The sequence below is a fragment of the Elephantulus edwardii genome, unplaced genomic scaffold (genome assembly GCF_000299155.1).
Source record: "Elephantulus edwardii isolate Elephantulus edwardi_28Jun2011 unplaced genomic scaffold, EleEdw1.0 scaffold00026, whole genome shotgun sequence".
NCBI classification, from domain to species: domain Eukaryota; kingdom Metazoa; phylum Chordata; class Mammalia; order Macroscelidea; family Macroscelididae; genus Elephantulus; species Elephantulus edwardii.
The window spans coordinates 6,197,255-6,210,072 of NW_006399776.1; the positions used below are offsets into that span (position 1 = coordinate 6,197,255).

General features: G+C 46.8%; 1 protein-coding gene across 2 annotated transcripts in view; it reads right to left on the minus strand.

The window, feature by feature from the left end:
* Positions 1 to 4,679: 4,679 nt before the first annotated feature.
* Positions 4,680 to 12,818, minus strand: part of SPINT1 (serine peptidase inhibitor, Kunitz type 1) — a 13,418-nt gene continuing 5,279 nt past the window's right edge. Inside the window, exons 2-10 of one of the 2 annotated variants that reach the window (XM_006883004.1) lie at positions 8,379 to 8,506; positions 8,033 to 8,171; positions 7,782 to 7,952; positions 7,600 to 7,626; positions 7,198 to 7,323; positions 7,030 to 7,080; positions 5,857 to 6,027; positions 5,209 to 5,256; positions 4,680 to 4,891 (exon numbers count right to left, since the gene is read on the minus strand). In XM_006883004.1, the coding sequence (XP_006883066.1) occupies positions 4,680 to 4,891; positions 5,209 to 5,256; positions 5,857 to 6,027; positions 7,030 to 7,080; positions 7,198 to 7,323; positions 7,600 to 7,626; positions 7,782 to 7,952; positions 8,033 to 8,171; positions 8,379 to 8,506 (1,073 nt within the window). Of the gene's footprint in view, positions 4,892 to 5,208; positions 5,257 to 5,856; positions 6,028 to 7,029; positions 7,081 to 7,197; positions 7,324 to 7,599; positions 7,627 to 7,730; positions 7,953 to 8,032; positions 8,172 to 8,378; positions 8,507 to 12,818 lie in introns of both variants that reach the window. The other variant, XM_006883005.1, reaches the window with a different exon arrangement.

Here is a 12,818-nt window from a genome sequence, read left to right on the forward strand (position 1 = left end):
CACAGCAGGATGATTATCTTTCTTAAAATACATCTACATTCTTAAAAACAGTAGCCTATTGGGAAAGCAGTTGAGCTGCCAACCCAAAGGCAGGTGGTTCAAATCCATCAGCTCCTCTGCAGGGAAAAGATGAGCCATCTCTTCCCATGTGATTTATAATAACCTCAGAAAACCTGCTGGAGGGTCAGCTCTGACTTGATGGCAATCAGTTTGTGTTTGGACATAAACATAACTTTTTGCTAGAAAAAGAATAGATGTTCATTATTGAAATTTTTATTGACAAAAAGGAGGAGGAAAAATCTGGATTTTTGTAAGGAAAAAAGAACACCATTGACGTTTGGGTGAATATTATTTTTGTTGTTGTTGTTGTTTTGTTTTCAAACCCCACAACATACATCTGTTTTTTTCATCTTCCTGGTTCTGGGATCTGCTGATAAACTCTCCAGGAGCTACTGTAGAAGGCAGATGCTGGCTACTTCTCAGGTAAGGTCACACAGACATGGCATATAACAGAGGTAGGTGGGTGGGAGGGCTTAGGCCACCCCTTGGGCTGAAACTGGGCTTCCAGGTTTCATCAGGAAGTCGAGGTTTGTCTACTGACAACAACTTTTCCTGGAGCTTAAAGGTATCTTCTCGGGCTTTCTCCACGCCCCCCCCCGCCCCCCCACCCACTGTCTAACTGCGGTTGGGTTGGAAAGGGAGTGGTGTTGTGTAATAGGACAAACCACTCCTCATTCAGGGTTATTTGTTTAAGTGGGCAGGGAGGGACTTGGGAGAAATAACCTAGTTTTTTTCAGTGTTTATTATTTGAAATGGAACCAATATGGTTTTAGAGACATCTTCCAAAAATAAGGAAGGCAGAGGGAGCGGGTTACAGAGGACAAGGGGATCGTGGTCCCAATGCTAACTACCTGAAGGTTCCAGATGAGCACTTAACTCTGGAAGCAGCAGGCACAATGGGGCGGTAGATGGTTGGTACTTGTCCAGCCAAAGACCCTGATCCTCAGCACTGAGCTGTTTGTTGTGTAGGGATGTGGACTCTGATATCAGGTCTTCCACCCTTTCATGAGGTAGTAGACATACAATTTTGTAAAAAAAATGTTTTTGGTTGGGTTTTGGGTTTTTTTTAGACTACATTTTTTTATGTGAAATCTTTATTGCTTCAAGTTGGCAACTTACCCAAGAAATTAAACCACTCTCTGGGTAAAAAGAAAATATGGTTGCAGTTTAGCCTGTCTGTCCTGTGATATGCCCGTTAGTGGTGTGGTTTAACCACCCTGGGCCTCCTGTCAGGGCCCCTCCCTCAAAGTTTGCATCTCTTTCCCCTGCTCAAATCCCCATGTGCCCGCCAGTGAGGCATATAGTCACCTGTCGGGTGTCCTGCTCACTGCTTGGGCCATATTGCTAGCAGTAGCCAAACCAAGCAAAGTCGTTATCTCCACTGCCCAAGTTTCCTATGATTTCGTTATGTCTGAAACACCTGACACTCACCTGCCTGTCTCAGTTCACACCTCCTCCATGAAAACACTTCTCAGCCTCCTCCTTAAACTTAACAGCTGTGCAGCCTCTGCTTTCATACAGCAAGCAGGACTCAGCACGGGGGACACTGAAGCAAGTAAGACCCAGACTCTGCCACCAGAAGCTTCCCTTCCAGAAGAGGGCAAACATACCCTAAAACAACAATAAAACCAAAACCAAAACACCATGCCAGTTGCTCAGGAATGAACTCTGACTCATGGTGATCCACACATGCCAGAGAATTATCCTCCACAGGGTTTTAAATGGCTGGTTTTACGACAGATCACCAGGCCTTTCTTCTGAAGTATCTGTTGTTTAACAACCATGTGTATAATGTAACAGTTTGTACCACCCAGGGACTCCAAACAAGAACTGACCGGGCCCATATGCTTGTAGGGCCTGCAAACATGAGAATGGAGAAGGGGATGACGACCTCTGGCAGAAGCTAAGGCAGGGGAGCTGGACCAGGGAAAAAGTCTGAGCTTCCCATGGACAAAGATACATTAAGGTAGAGCTATGAAGAAAACAATGAAAAAAGCAGAGATGTAAAAGTTCTGTGAAAAAGGAAATATTTGGGTGAGTATAGAGGACAACTGGGGAGGTCAGAGATCAGAAATAGAGGCCCAAGTGGTTTTTGTTAACAATATTTGCCTCCAGAACGTAAATTCCAGGAGGCTGTATCCCAGCTTTCACGAGGGCACACCTGACACCTGCTTGTTGTCCTCTTCTCAAAAGCGTCCAGCCAAGACTACAGTTTTGATGGGTGAGATCTCCCCCTACTGGCCCCCGTTGAGACTGCAGCTTCTACAGCCAGCACTGACCTTCAGCACGCTGCAGTTATTCTTCTGCCTGGCAAGGTCTCACTTTTCTTTTTTTTTCTTTCTCACTTTTGCTCTCTACCTTACCCCGGGAGAATTTTCACTTATTCTGTATTGACCATTTTTCTAGGAAATGAGATAGAGAATCTAATGAGCCAGTAACCACCCCAGCATTGAGAGTCTTAAGTAAAGAATGGGTGTTAGACCATGAAGGATGGATGAGTGGCTAACAAAAGTAGGGTGCTAGAAAGGAAAATATGGTGCCCCAGGTATCAAAGCTGGGTAAATGAGCTCCACACTCTGGCATCTACTCAGCATTTAGCAAACAGCTACCTTTTACTGCAGTAATGGAGGGTATGCAGACAGGGCACTAGAGGCCCAGGGAAGACACCTCCAGTTCACACCTAATGGAAAACCAGGTAAATGAAGCAAGGGGGTGTTCTATGCCAGGTTCCCTTAGCAGACACTGGTGCACGGAGGACAGCACCCCCATCTGGATGAGTAGGGGAAGATTTCATGAGCAAGAGCTTGGATGAGAGGTGGGGAGGAGGTAGGTCTGGGGTGACAGGGCATCTACAAAACATGTAAGAATGAGCCCCATCAAAAAGTTTGAACTAGTCAACTGTGTGTAGGTCCTTGCCTCAGAGGGGTAGCAGTTAGCGGATCCGATCAAAAGGCGGCTTGAACTAGTCAACTGTATGGGGGTCCTTGCCTCAGAGGGATGGCAGTTGAGGAATGCTGTAAGTTACACATTTCTGTCTTCCTACGTGTATGTTCAGGTAGGTTTTAGGCAACTCCCAACTTCTTTCACATTCCATTTTCCTGCACTACCCTTATAAAAATCCAAAATTCTTAGACTTTGAAGCCATACTGGTAGGTAGGGTTTTAACCCAATTTTCCTGTCAGCTTCAGAACCCTAGGAACTCAGCTATTAAGATGGAGATAATAGTATCTCCATCACATCATGTGCGAAGTCAACAATTTGAGCTATATAAAGCACTTATATACTGCCTCCTATGTGCCAAGAACTAATTACGTCCTTGTTTGTTTTCACAAACCAAATTTCTAATGACTGGCAGTGTGTGGCTCAATCAATTGTTAAATGCCGGAACAAACAAAAGCAGGAATTTGTTGTGTGTGGAGGGGAACAAATGAGGGTAAAAGAAAAGACTGTTGACTAGTGGAGGAATTCCTGAGAAAAGCTAGGCTGTTGTCAGCCTAGGTTAGATAAGAACCCCATTCTCACAACACCAAAAGGTAGAGGCCAGTTAAATTTGTAACCCCTTCCCCCCTCCCACATGCACAGGGAGAGCTAGACTAGCCCCACAGTGAAGTCTTGTTGGGAGACTCTGACCAGGAAGAAGCAATGCTACACTGCAGAAATGCACCCTCCCTGAGCCCCCACCCTCATGGCTCTCTCACTCCTCCCCTCTGGTGGTCAAACCTGGCACTTCTCTACACCCTCAGGGGCTGGGACAGTTTCGAGAAAGGTGGGAAAACCTGTTTAACAGGATGGCCAAAGCCTGAACTGGTTGGACAAAGCAACACCATCTCCCCCCATAGCAACTGTGTTCCTTTCCTGGCCCATAGAATGAAGGCAGAAGCCCATAGACTAAGTCATTTTATTATACAGGAGGTGGACTAGAAACTATGGGAAGGTGGGTGGTGATGTGAGAGGTGGGCCTGGGGAGGGGAGGGCAAAGGCACATCCTCTCTGGCCCCTGCTTCTTTTCTGGCTCTGCCACGGAGGCCAGGCCAGCTAGGGTCCGTCAAGGTCAGAAATCTCAATATTGGTGGAAGAAGGAAGAGAAGAAGCAGGGCTAGTCCTTGCCGTCCCTTTTTACCGACTCCCACAGCATTAAATAAACAAAAAAGCAACTCTTTACAGCACAAAATATACAGATAGGTCCTTCCCATCCCCTAAATCCTGTACTGGCCAGAGGGGAAGGGGCAGCTTTGGAGAACCGGGCTCGAGGGACTCCAGCTTCTGACACCACCTGATATCCCCTCCCTACTGTGAAGTAACCAAGGAGTGGAAGTTGGCAGTTTTGAAAAGGAAGCAAAACATCAACTTCCTCTGAGATCCAAGGCAGGAGGCAGGCAGTCTCAGAGATGCGCCCAGGGCTTTTCTTGTGCCAAGTGCCTGTACTCTCTCAGAAACACCCCGCCTGAGGTCAGCTAAGAAGGCTTCCATCGGGAGCTGGAGCCCAGGCTCTGAGCCGGGACTCTGGTAAGAGTCTGGTCCCAAAGTTCTCCCCAGGTTAAGTCTCCTCTTGGTAAGGAGTAAGCTAGGCCATAAAAGCTGGTGAGTGTTCCAGCTGAAGGGCCAAGGCCTCTCTGGGCTCAGAGTGGTCGGGTCGTGTGGTTGTAGACCAGGTGCTCTGTGTCCTCAGTGGTGGAGACCGTGGAGCTGGTGGGGGTCGGGGGCGGGGGGCGGCGGTGGCGGTGTCTTTGGAAGCTCTTCCTCTGATTCTTCAAGAAGCAGTAACCCAGGATGGCTACTACTACCACAATGCAGGTGGCCAGGAGCACGGCAATGGCCACTTCCACGGAGCCTGGGGGCAGAAGGTGCAGAGTGAGGGGCTCCTGAGTCCTGATGTCCATTCCCATACTGTATCCTGACACGTCTAGGCTCCAGGTAGCTTTACATGAAGGAAGCTTGGGGAAAGGTGTGGACCCTGACGGCAAACACCTGGCATGCATTTATTATCATTCCCTTCTCCTCCCATGGCAGACATCACCACGTGATCGTGGTACTTTGTCCCTCAGCATGCTTCTCAGCACAGCTTTGTTTTTCTCCGACCCCACCAATGACATGGACCTGAACTGAGACTACTCCTCTAACATGGAAATAGATCGGGATACGGCTTACCTGCATTTGGGATGGGGCTTTCCCGCCGGAGACCAAACACATCCTTCTCTGCAAATGACAGAAGAGAGATCAGTCGGTACTAAGAGCTCTGAGATCCAGCTGCTTCCTAATTCTCCCAGTCCCCTGAAATAGACTCAGTTGTCTCCCCAAAACATGTGCTGGAAACTTAACCCACTATGCCTATGGATGTGATCATATTTGGGAGTAGAATTTACTTATGTCGATGGGGTTGTATCGGCATTCTGTCCCAAACAGAATTCTGAGTTATAAAAGAGAGCAAGTCATCCACAGAAGCAAACACCAATAAGGGAAAGACGGAGGTCATGTGAAGATGCCAAGGAACAGAGACACAAGGGCTACAGAAGCTTCAACAGGTACGGAGCCTACACCCTTATTGCTGCTGCCCTGAATTTGGACCTCTAGCCTCTTGAACCGTGAAAACGCGTATCTCTGCTATTGAAAAGGACCCACTGTGTTTTTTCTGCTGCAGCAGCGCTAGGAAATGTAGATGCCACATACTGGCCCCTTCCTTCATTCCTACTCCAGAAACAGAAGTGTGATCAGCCTGGGCCTGGTGACAGGGCAGAGGGCCTGGCTAAGCTCTCCTTTCTCATCTTTCCACCCATTCCACCCCTCAGCCTTGCTCACTGGAGATGCCATGACAGGACTCAAGACACTGATCCTTATCCTCAAAGTTGTTCTTGTTGCCATGACAACCACCATAGGTAAAGCGGGCGCAGCTTTCGGTGAAAGGATTGTAGTACCAGCGGGGGATGCTGTCACGGCAGAGTCCTGTGTCTGGAAGGTCCACACAGTGCCCTGAGGGTGGGAGGGTAGGGAGGAAACATCAGGCAAAAATGTGGGGTGGTAGGGCCTCCCTGCACCAGGCTACCTAGCAATTCCCAAACCTGCCTTATGCTCAGGAGTGTGATTCACGTGGCCTGAGGGGGCTCAAGGCAGTGTTGCCAGGAAGATGGGACAGAGATCCTGAGCAATAATCCTGGGCACAAAAGTAAACTACACAAACTCAGTTATTTCCTTTTCCATTTCCTCCCAACAGCCAAGGAACCCAAACCAACCCAAACCCCCTGCTGCTCAGCAGATTCTGACTCACTGTGACCCTACAAGACAGAGAACCACACCACCTGGTTCCCGAACCTGTAAATCTTTATGACAACACACAGTCAGCTCTTTTCTCCACAGAGCAGCTGGTAGGTTTAAACTGACAACGTTTTGGTTGGCAGCCCAATGCTTAACCCACCATACCACTAGGGTTCTTGGTGCCGGAGAAGAGACATCAGCTTCCCAGCACAAGTTGATCTGTCTTCTTAACCAAGAGAACAGGCCTCAGTGTCTGAGCCTAGGTATGTGACAATGTCTGGCAAAAACTAACACTCCTTCATTATAGCCATTTCTTATCCTTTTCCATTTGTGGCAAGTCATGGTGGTTTTTCATTTACGGTAGTGTTGTGAAACTTCCTTTTAAAAATATATATAATTTTTAGAAATGATGTGCTGAATTATAAAAAAATTATTAAAACCAACTCAATGCTCCATGGACACTGCTGACAGGATGAAAGTGCTGAAGACAGTGACAGAGGCTTGGGCAACATGAGTCAGAAAAGGGAGGCTGGGAGCCAACCAGAAAACAGGCTGCTCTCCTGGAGAGCGAGGCCTGCCTCAGGCTCCTCAGCCCACAGCCTGGCATCATCAGATGATGCAGACATCATCTGAGAGAGAGTGAGGAAATGACCAGGGCTGGCAGACTGGGTAGGTGGTGCCAAAGTCGGCCCCGACCCTCAGGGGTTCGAGAGCTCTCACCTTTGTCACTGGGGAGATGGAAGCTCTGGAGCTCATCAAAGCCGCTGGTGTCTGCAGAGATGAAAGGTCAGAGGCACAGACCAAGTGAGAGTCTCCCAAGGATGCAGGGCAAAGCTAGGAGACCCCATTCACCCTGTTGCCCAACCGTCTTCCTTTCCCAGGCCTCACATTTTTCACAGGAGGCCTCGTCGGAGGCGTCATGGCAGTCAGGGGTGTCGTCACACTCTAGGAAGCTGTCGATGCAGCAGCCATCACCACAGCGGAACTGGGTGGCCTGACAGGTGCCAGAGCACACTGGGTGGAAGCGGAAGGGCAGGTGAGGTCAGGTCTACCTAGCCTCTGCTTTAACACACCATCCTGAGCTGGCACACCCCACCTCCCCTCCCATCACTCTGATCTCTCCTACACTGAAGCTGGGTGGGCCCCGGAAGGAGGATACTGGACTGGAAGGGGTGGGTGGGGGTGGTTCCTCAGCACCTTATCAGGGCAGGAATGGTCAGGGCTATGGGCATCCTATGGGTTGGGTACGTGATGGGGGGTGTGGGAAAGAGGGAAAGGAGCAAAGCCCACCTGGATGGTGCCTTTCCACTGAGGGGCCTGGAGAGGAAGAAAAGAGAGTTAAGAGGAGGCAGAGCCAGGCCGTGGCAGGGCTAGGGAATGGGAACTCCCACTATCCACCGCCTGAAGAGTGAAGAGACCACCCTCCCTGGGAAATGTCACCCGAGCCCCTAAAGTTGTCTTTGGAGGCCCACCTTGCACATCCCGGCAGGCTAGCTTGCACTCTTCTTCCCGGAGATAGTTGTTCTTGTTGCCCAAGCAACCTCCATAAACAAAACTCTTACAGATCTGATCCTTGGGGTCGTAGTACCAGCGGGGGAAGGCGCTCCTGCAACGTCCCACCTTGTAGGATGCGAGGCAATATTCTAAGGAAAAGGGAGGGAGAGTGTGAGGGGGTGTTCAGGGCCAGTCATCAGATTGGTCTACTTCCCTCTCCATCACTTACCTTCAGTCTGTTTAGCAGAAAGCACAGTGACCGTGACATTGCCAGTATCATCTGGCTGGTCTGAGTTGGACACTATCAGTTGGAACACGTAGGTGCCTTCCTTGAGTCTCGAGAGCTTCACTTGGTCCGGGCCACTTTTCTACACACAGAAGTGGCTAATCAGGTTAAGTACTACGCTTGGGCTTCCCCAGGTCATCCCAGCCACACATATATACCCCTGAGGGAAGCAGAGAGACTAGGTATTAATGCATCCTCAGCTTCCATTACCCATGCTCTGGCCCCAGTCACTGGCTGGTCTCACCACCAGAGAGCAGAGTGGGGTTAAAGAGCCAGCCCAGCACCTTACCTCTACAATGACGGCGGCATCACCTTGCAGGAGGTGCCATTCTGTGTTCTCCTCACTCTTCAGCACCAGGGGTTCCTGGGGCTGTACCTTCAAGTTCATGCCCGCCCAGCCCCTGGGGACCCGGGACCCTGGGGAAAAGTGGTGGTTAGGCCAACTCCCACTGCAGACCCGGTGACTCCTGGGGATCAGACCTAGATTCTGCGTGGATACAGGATGAACTCACAATAAAACATGTTTTCTGTTCTTTGTTCAGAGATATGTCTTTGGCATGTTGAAAGGATTTTTTTAAATGTTATTTTAAACCTACTTTTTAAAAGCAAATTAGTGACCAGCATGTGCCACCTGATCTCATTAGGGAAGGAAACAACACATGCACATGCACCCTGTTAGTATAATGGGAAAGCATTTGGGTGCTAACCAAAAGGCCTGCAGTTCAAACCCAGCAGTCGCACCACAGGGGAAAAGGTCTCACAATCTGCTCCCTAGGGCAGGAAGCTCTACTCTGTCACATCCAGTCACTATGAATTGGAATCCACTCAATGTACGTAAGACAGACACACACACCCCACACACACACAATGCATACTTGTTGTTGTTGTTGTTGGCTTGTTCCTGTTTTCTACAACAAGCAGGTACTTTTACTAACTATGAAAAAAAAAATTTTAAACCTACTTCTCACTCTGCTGGCAGAGCTCAAGCAGGCTTCTGGCTAAACATCTGAATAGAGCCTTTAAGAGCAATTTCTGGGTACCCGCATGGTAAAACCAAGATGAGGGTGCCTCTCCTACAACTTTGAACAGACTTTGCTTCCAGGGACAATGGTCCTGAGGGAATTATGCCTTCCCTCCACATAACCCTGCCTAAGGTTTCTCTTCTCTCAAAGCTGGGGGCTAGAAGAGGGAGAAAAGCACACAGCAGGCCTGTAACTGAACAGTGATTTGGGAGCTGAATAGTGAGCTCCTAAAATATATGGCCACATTCTAATCTCCAAATTCTGTGAACAAGACCTTAGCTGGAAAAAGTCTTTTGTAGATGTGACAGAATTAAGGATCTTGAGATGAGATTATCCTGAATCCTACACCCAAACCAAGTGTCCTTAGACAAAAGACAGAAGAAAGGCATGTGCATATAGAGACCAAAATAATCCCTAAAGCAGGAAGAAAAAAGAAGCTTCCCCTTGAACTTTTGCAAAATTTTGGACTTCTAGCCCTCAAAAGATAGTATTTTTTTCTTTAAAGAAAAAGATATTTTTTTGTAAGCTAATATTCCCCCCTCCCCATTAGTCTGGAGATTAAGGTGTGCTTGATCCAGCCCACAGTCTTATTAGCTATGTATCAGAAAGCTGGACAATGACTAGGAATGACAGAAAGAGATCTGTCGCCTTTGAGCTGTGGTGCTGAAGAAGAGTAATGAATATACCATGGACTGCCAGGAGAACAAACAGGTTTGTCCTAGAGAGGGTGAAACCAGGCTGCTCCTTGGAGGCAAGGATTTGGAGGCTTTGTCTGACATACTTTGGGCATGTTGCAATGAGGGACCAGTCCTTGGAGAGGAACATCATATACTTGGAAGGGTGGAGGAACAGCACACAAGACCGTCGATGAGATGGATTGATTCAGTGACTGGGGTAAATGAGGGTAGGTGTGGCAGAGACAATAAGGTCAGCACAGGCTAGAGCAGGGTTCAGGGCTGTTGATAAGTTGCAAGTGGACTGGATGGCACATAACAACAAGTTATTTAACTTGTCATTTGTCACAGAAGTCACTAAATCTTAATATACTTCCTTTTAGGAAATTGTAATCCAACTGGGGAGACAAAAGCGTATGAAACTCCAGCAACCTGTACATGGACAAGGGAGTGGCCATTAAAAGACGAGAGAGACCACAGCTACTAAGGCGAAAAGGGAAGGTCTTGTAGAGGAGGAAAAGAAGAGATGTTTTTGTTTGGTTAGGAGGAAGAATGTGTGGTATTCTTGATGACGATGGAAAATATGACCACGCAAAGCAAGGAATTAGGAACTTGAAAGGCTAGTTTGATGGGCAATAAGATGAGCATGGCTGGGAAAGACCTCAAAGGAACCTGGATGTCAAAGGGATCCAGGAATTCTAAGGGCAGGGTCAAAGGACAGGAGTAGCAGCAGTATTCCAACTCCTTTGGAAGCAGTCCTATGGGGGATGGGAGGTAAGTCCTACAGCTCTGGGCAGATGCAACAGGAATACTCTGATTCAGAGGGTCAGCCAAAGGAGGATGTGACAAACAACACTGGGGGATAGGATTTGGGAGAACATTTCAGGCTTCTGGCCTGAGGGAAACTAGGGAGAAGGGGCGGGGAGTGCTTTCAGTCACACAGAAGTTGGATTTGAGGAAGGCCAGATCATCTAGAAAGGAGATAACCAGTGGGGAGTGAGATGTAGTGGGGGCTCCAGAGAGGCAGTGGTGGTCAGAGTCCTAGTTACTATTTTCTGTGAGGGCAATGTGCCAGCTATTTTCGCATAGTCTGTATATACTCTGTTGACAGTCCATTGTCTGTCATACTGCTGCTGTTGGCTGTTGAGGCAAGTTGCTCAGATCCATGTGTGCAGAATATAACTGCTCCATAGGATTTTCAAAGCAGCAAGCTTTTGGAAGCAGGCAGGTCTTAGAATTTCCAAGCTTGTGGCAAAAAGCTGCACTGCAATCCTAGAATTTCCAAGCTTTCTGAAAGTGGTCATATGCATCATCCAGATATGTGACAATCACATAAAATTCAAATGTTAGTCTCTATAAACCAGAAATAGCCAAGCCTAATCATTTACACAGTGTCTATCACTTCTTTCTCACTACAGGCTGGTCCCAAACGATGAAAGTTCCATTTCTCAATCCATCTTTAATTGAACTTCTATGTAAATCAAACAGCTAGGTATAATTCATATTTGTTGGTAATCAAATGTTGGTCTTAGAAGATAGTATACTATAAAGGAATAAAAATATTATACTTCCTAATACACAAAATCATCTTTAACATAATAAAATAGTAAAAATGTTTTGATGCACATCACAAAGTAGCATCTGTTTGTTATTATCAAACATTGTATGTAGGGAGCTCTGGTAGCCTAGTAACAAGAAGCTGCACTGGAATCCCGAAGGTGTGTGGTTCGAATCCACCAAATGCTCTGCTGGAGAAGGAGGGGCAATTCCCTCCTATGCCAGTTGGATCTGAATCAACAGTACACAAGGAAAAAAAAAGGGAAAAAAACCCAAAGCACTGTATGTTCCTCAAAATCTTAATAGGCTTTACTCTCTGGGAAGAGAAACCTAACTTGACTGGTTAAGAAGATGGGACTTAATTTTCACTACCCTTTTACATGTAAGTAAAAGGTAACATGTGAGCTGTAGATAAGTTGAATGTGCTTAACTTGGGGACTGTCTGTTTGACAACAGTGGCAAACTACAGGGTCCACCAAGACAAAAATATTCCCTATCGGGCGCCTTTACAGAAAAAGTTTGCTGACTTGTTATCTTCAGAACCATCTCACATTTCCAGCTCTTTCTGCAGATGCGAAAACTATACCACTTTAAATGAGATGTTCAGCTTCTTAAAATTAATAACCAGCAGAACTGGTATACGAACCCAAGTTTGTCTGACTCCACAGCTCCTCCTCTAGCCAAAACAGAATGCCCACCTGCTCTGAATTGTGATTTTGATTGCTTATATAATCTTTTTTATTTTTCTCTTTCTTAGATTATACAGGATATTTACATGACATAAAATTTTAAAAGTACATGCACACCCATGTTAATTGCTTCTTTGTTCACAACAGCAAAGAGTTGGAAACAACCTAAGTGCCCATCAACAAACGAATGGATAGAGAAGCTGTGGTATATTCACACAATGAACGGTATTATGCAGCACTGAAAACAAAGAACTCATGAATTATTATACAAAATGGGTGACCGTGGAGGACATTATGCTCAGTCACAAAAAGACAAAAGTAGGGGAGCTCTGGTGGCCTAGTGGCAAGAAGCTGTACTGCAATCCCAAAGGTACACGATTTGAATCCATCAGATGCTCTGCCAGAGAAAGAGGGACCAGTCAGATCTGATTTGACGGTACATGCACAAAAAAAAAAAGACAAAAGTTGCATAATGCCACTGTTGTAAAACAGGATGACATTGGAGTTGAGGGGGAAACTAAGAGGGGATAAATAAAACAGATGAGGGAGATAACTGTATAAAAGGAATATATGATTAGGTATTATTGGCATGACAAGAGTCCAGAATAAGAGCTGCTTAATAAAGCAGTCTGGGGGGAATGACTGTATAACAATGAAAAAACTTTTTTCCTAAAGAAAAAGTGAACTGGGGAGGGGGAGGAAAATGTGCAACAATGAATGAATGGAAATCCAAGTTCTTTATAAAATTCATTAAAATCTAAAAATTTTTTTTTAAAGTACAAAAGGG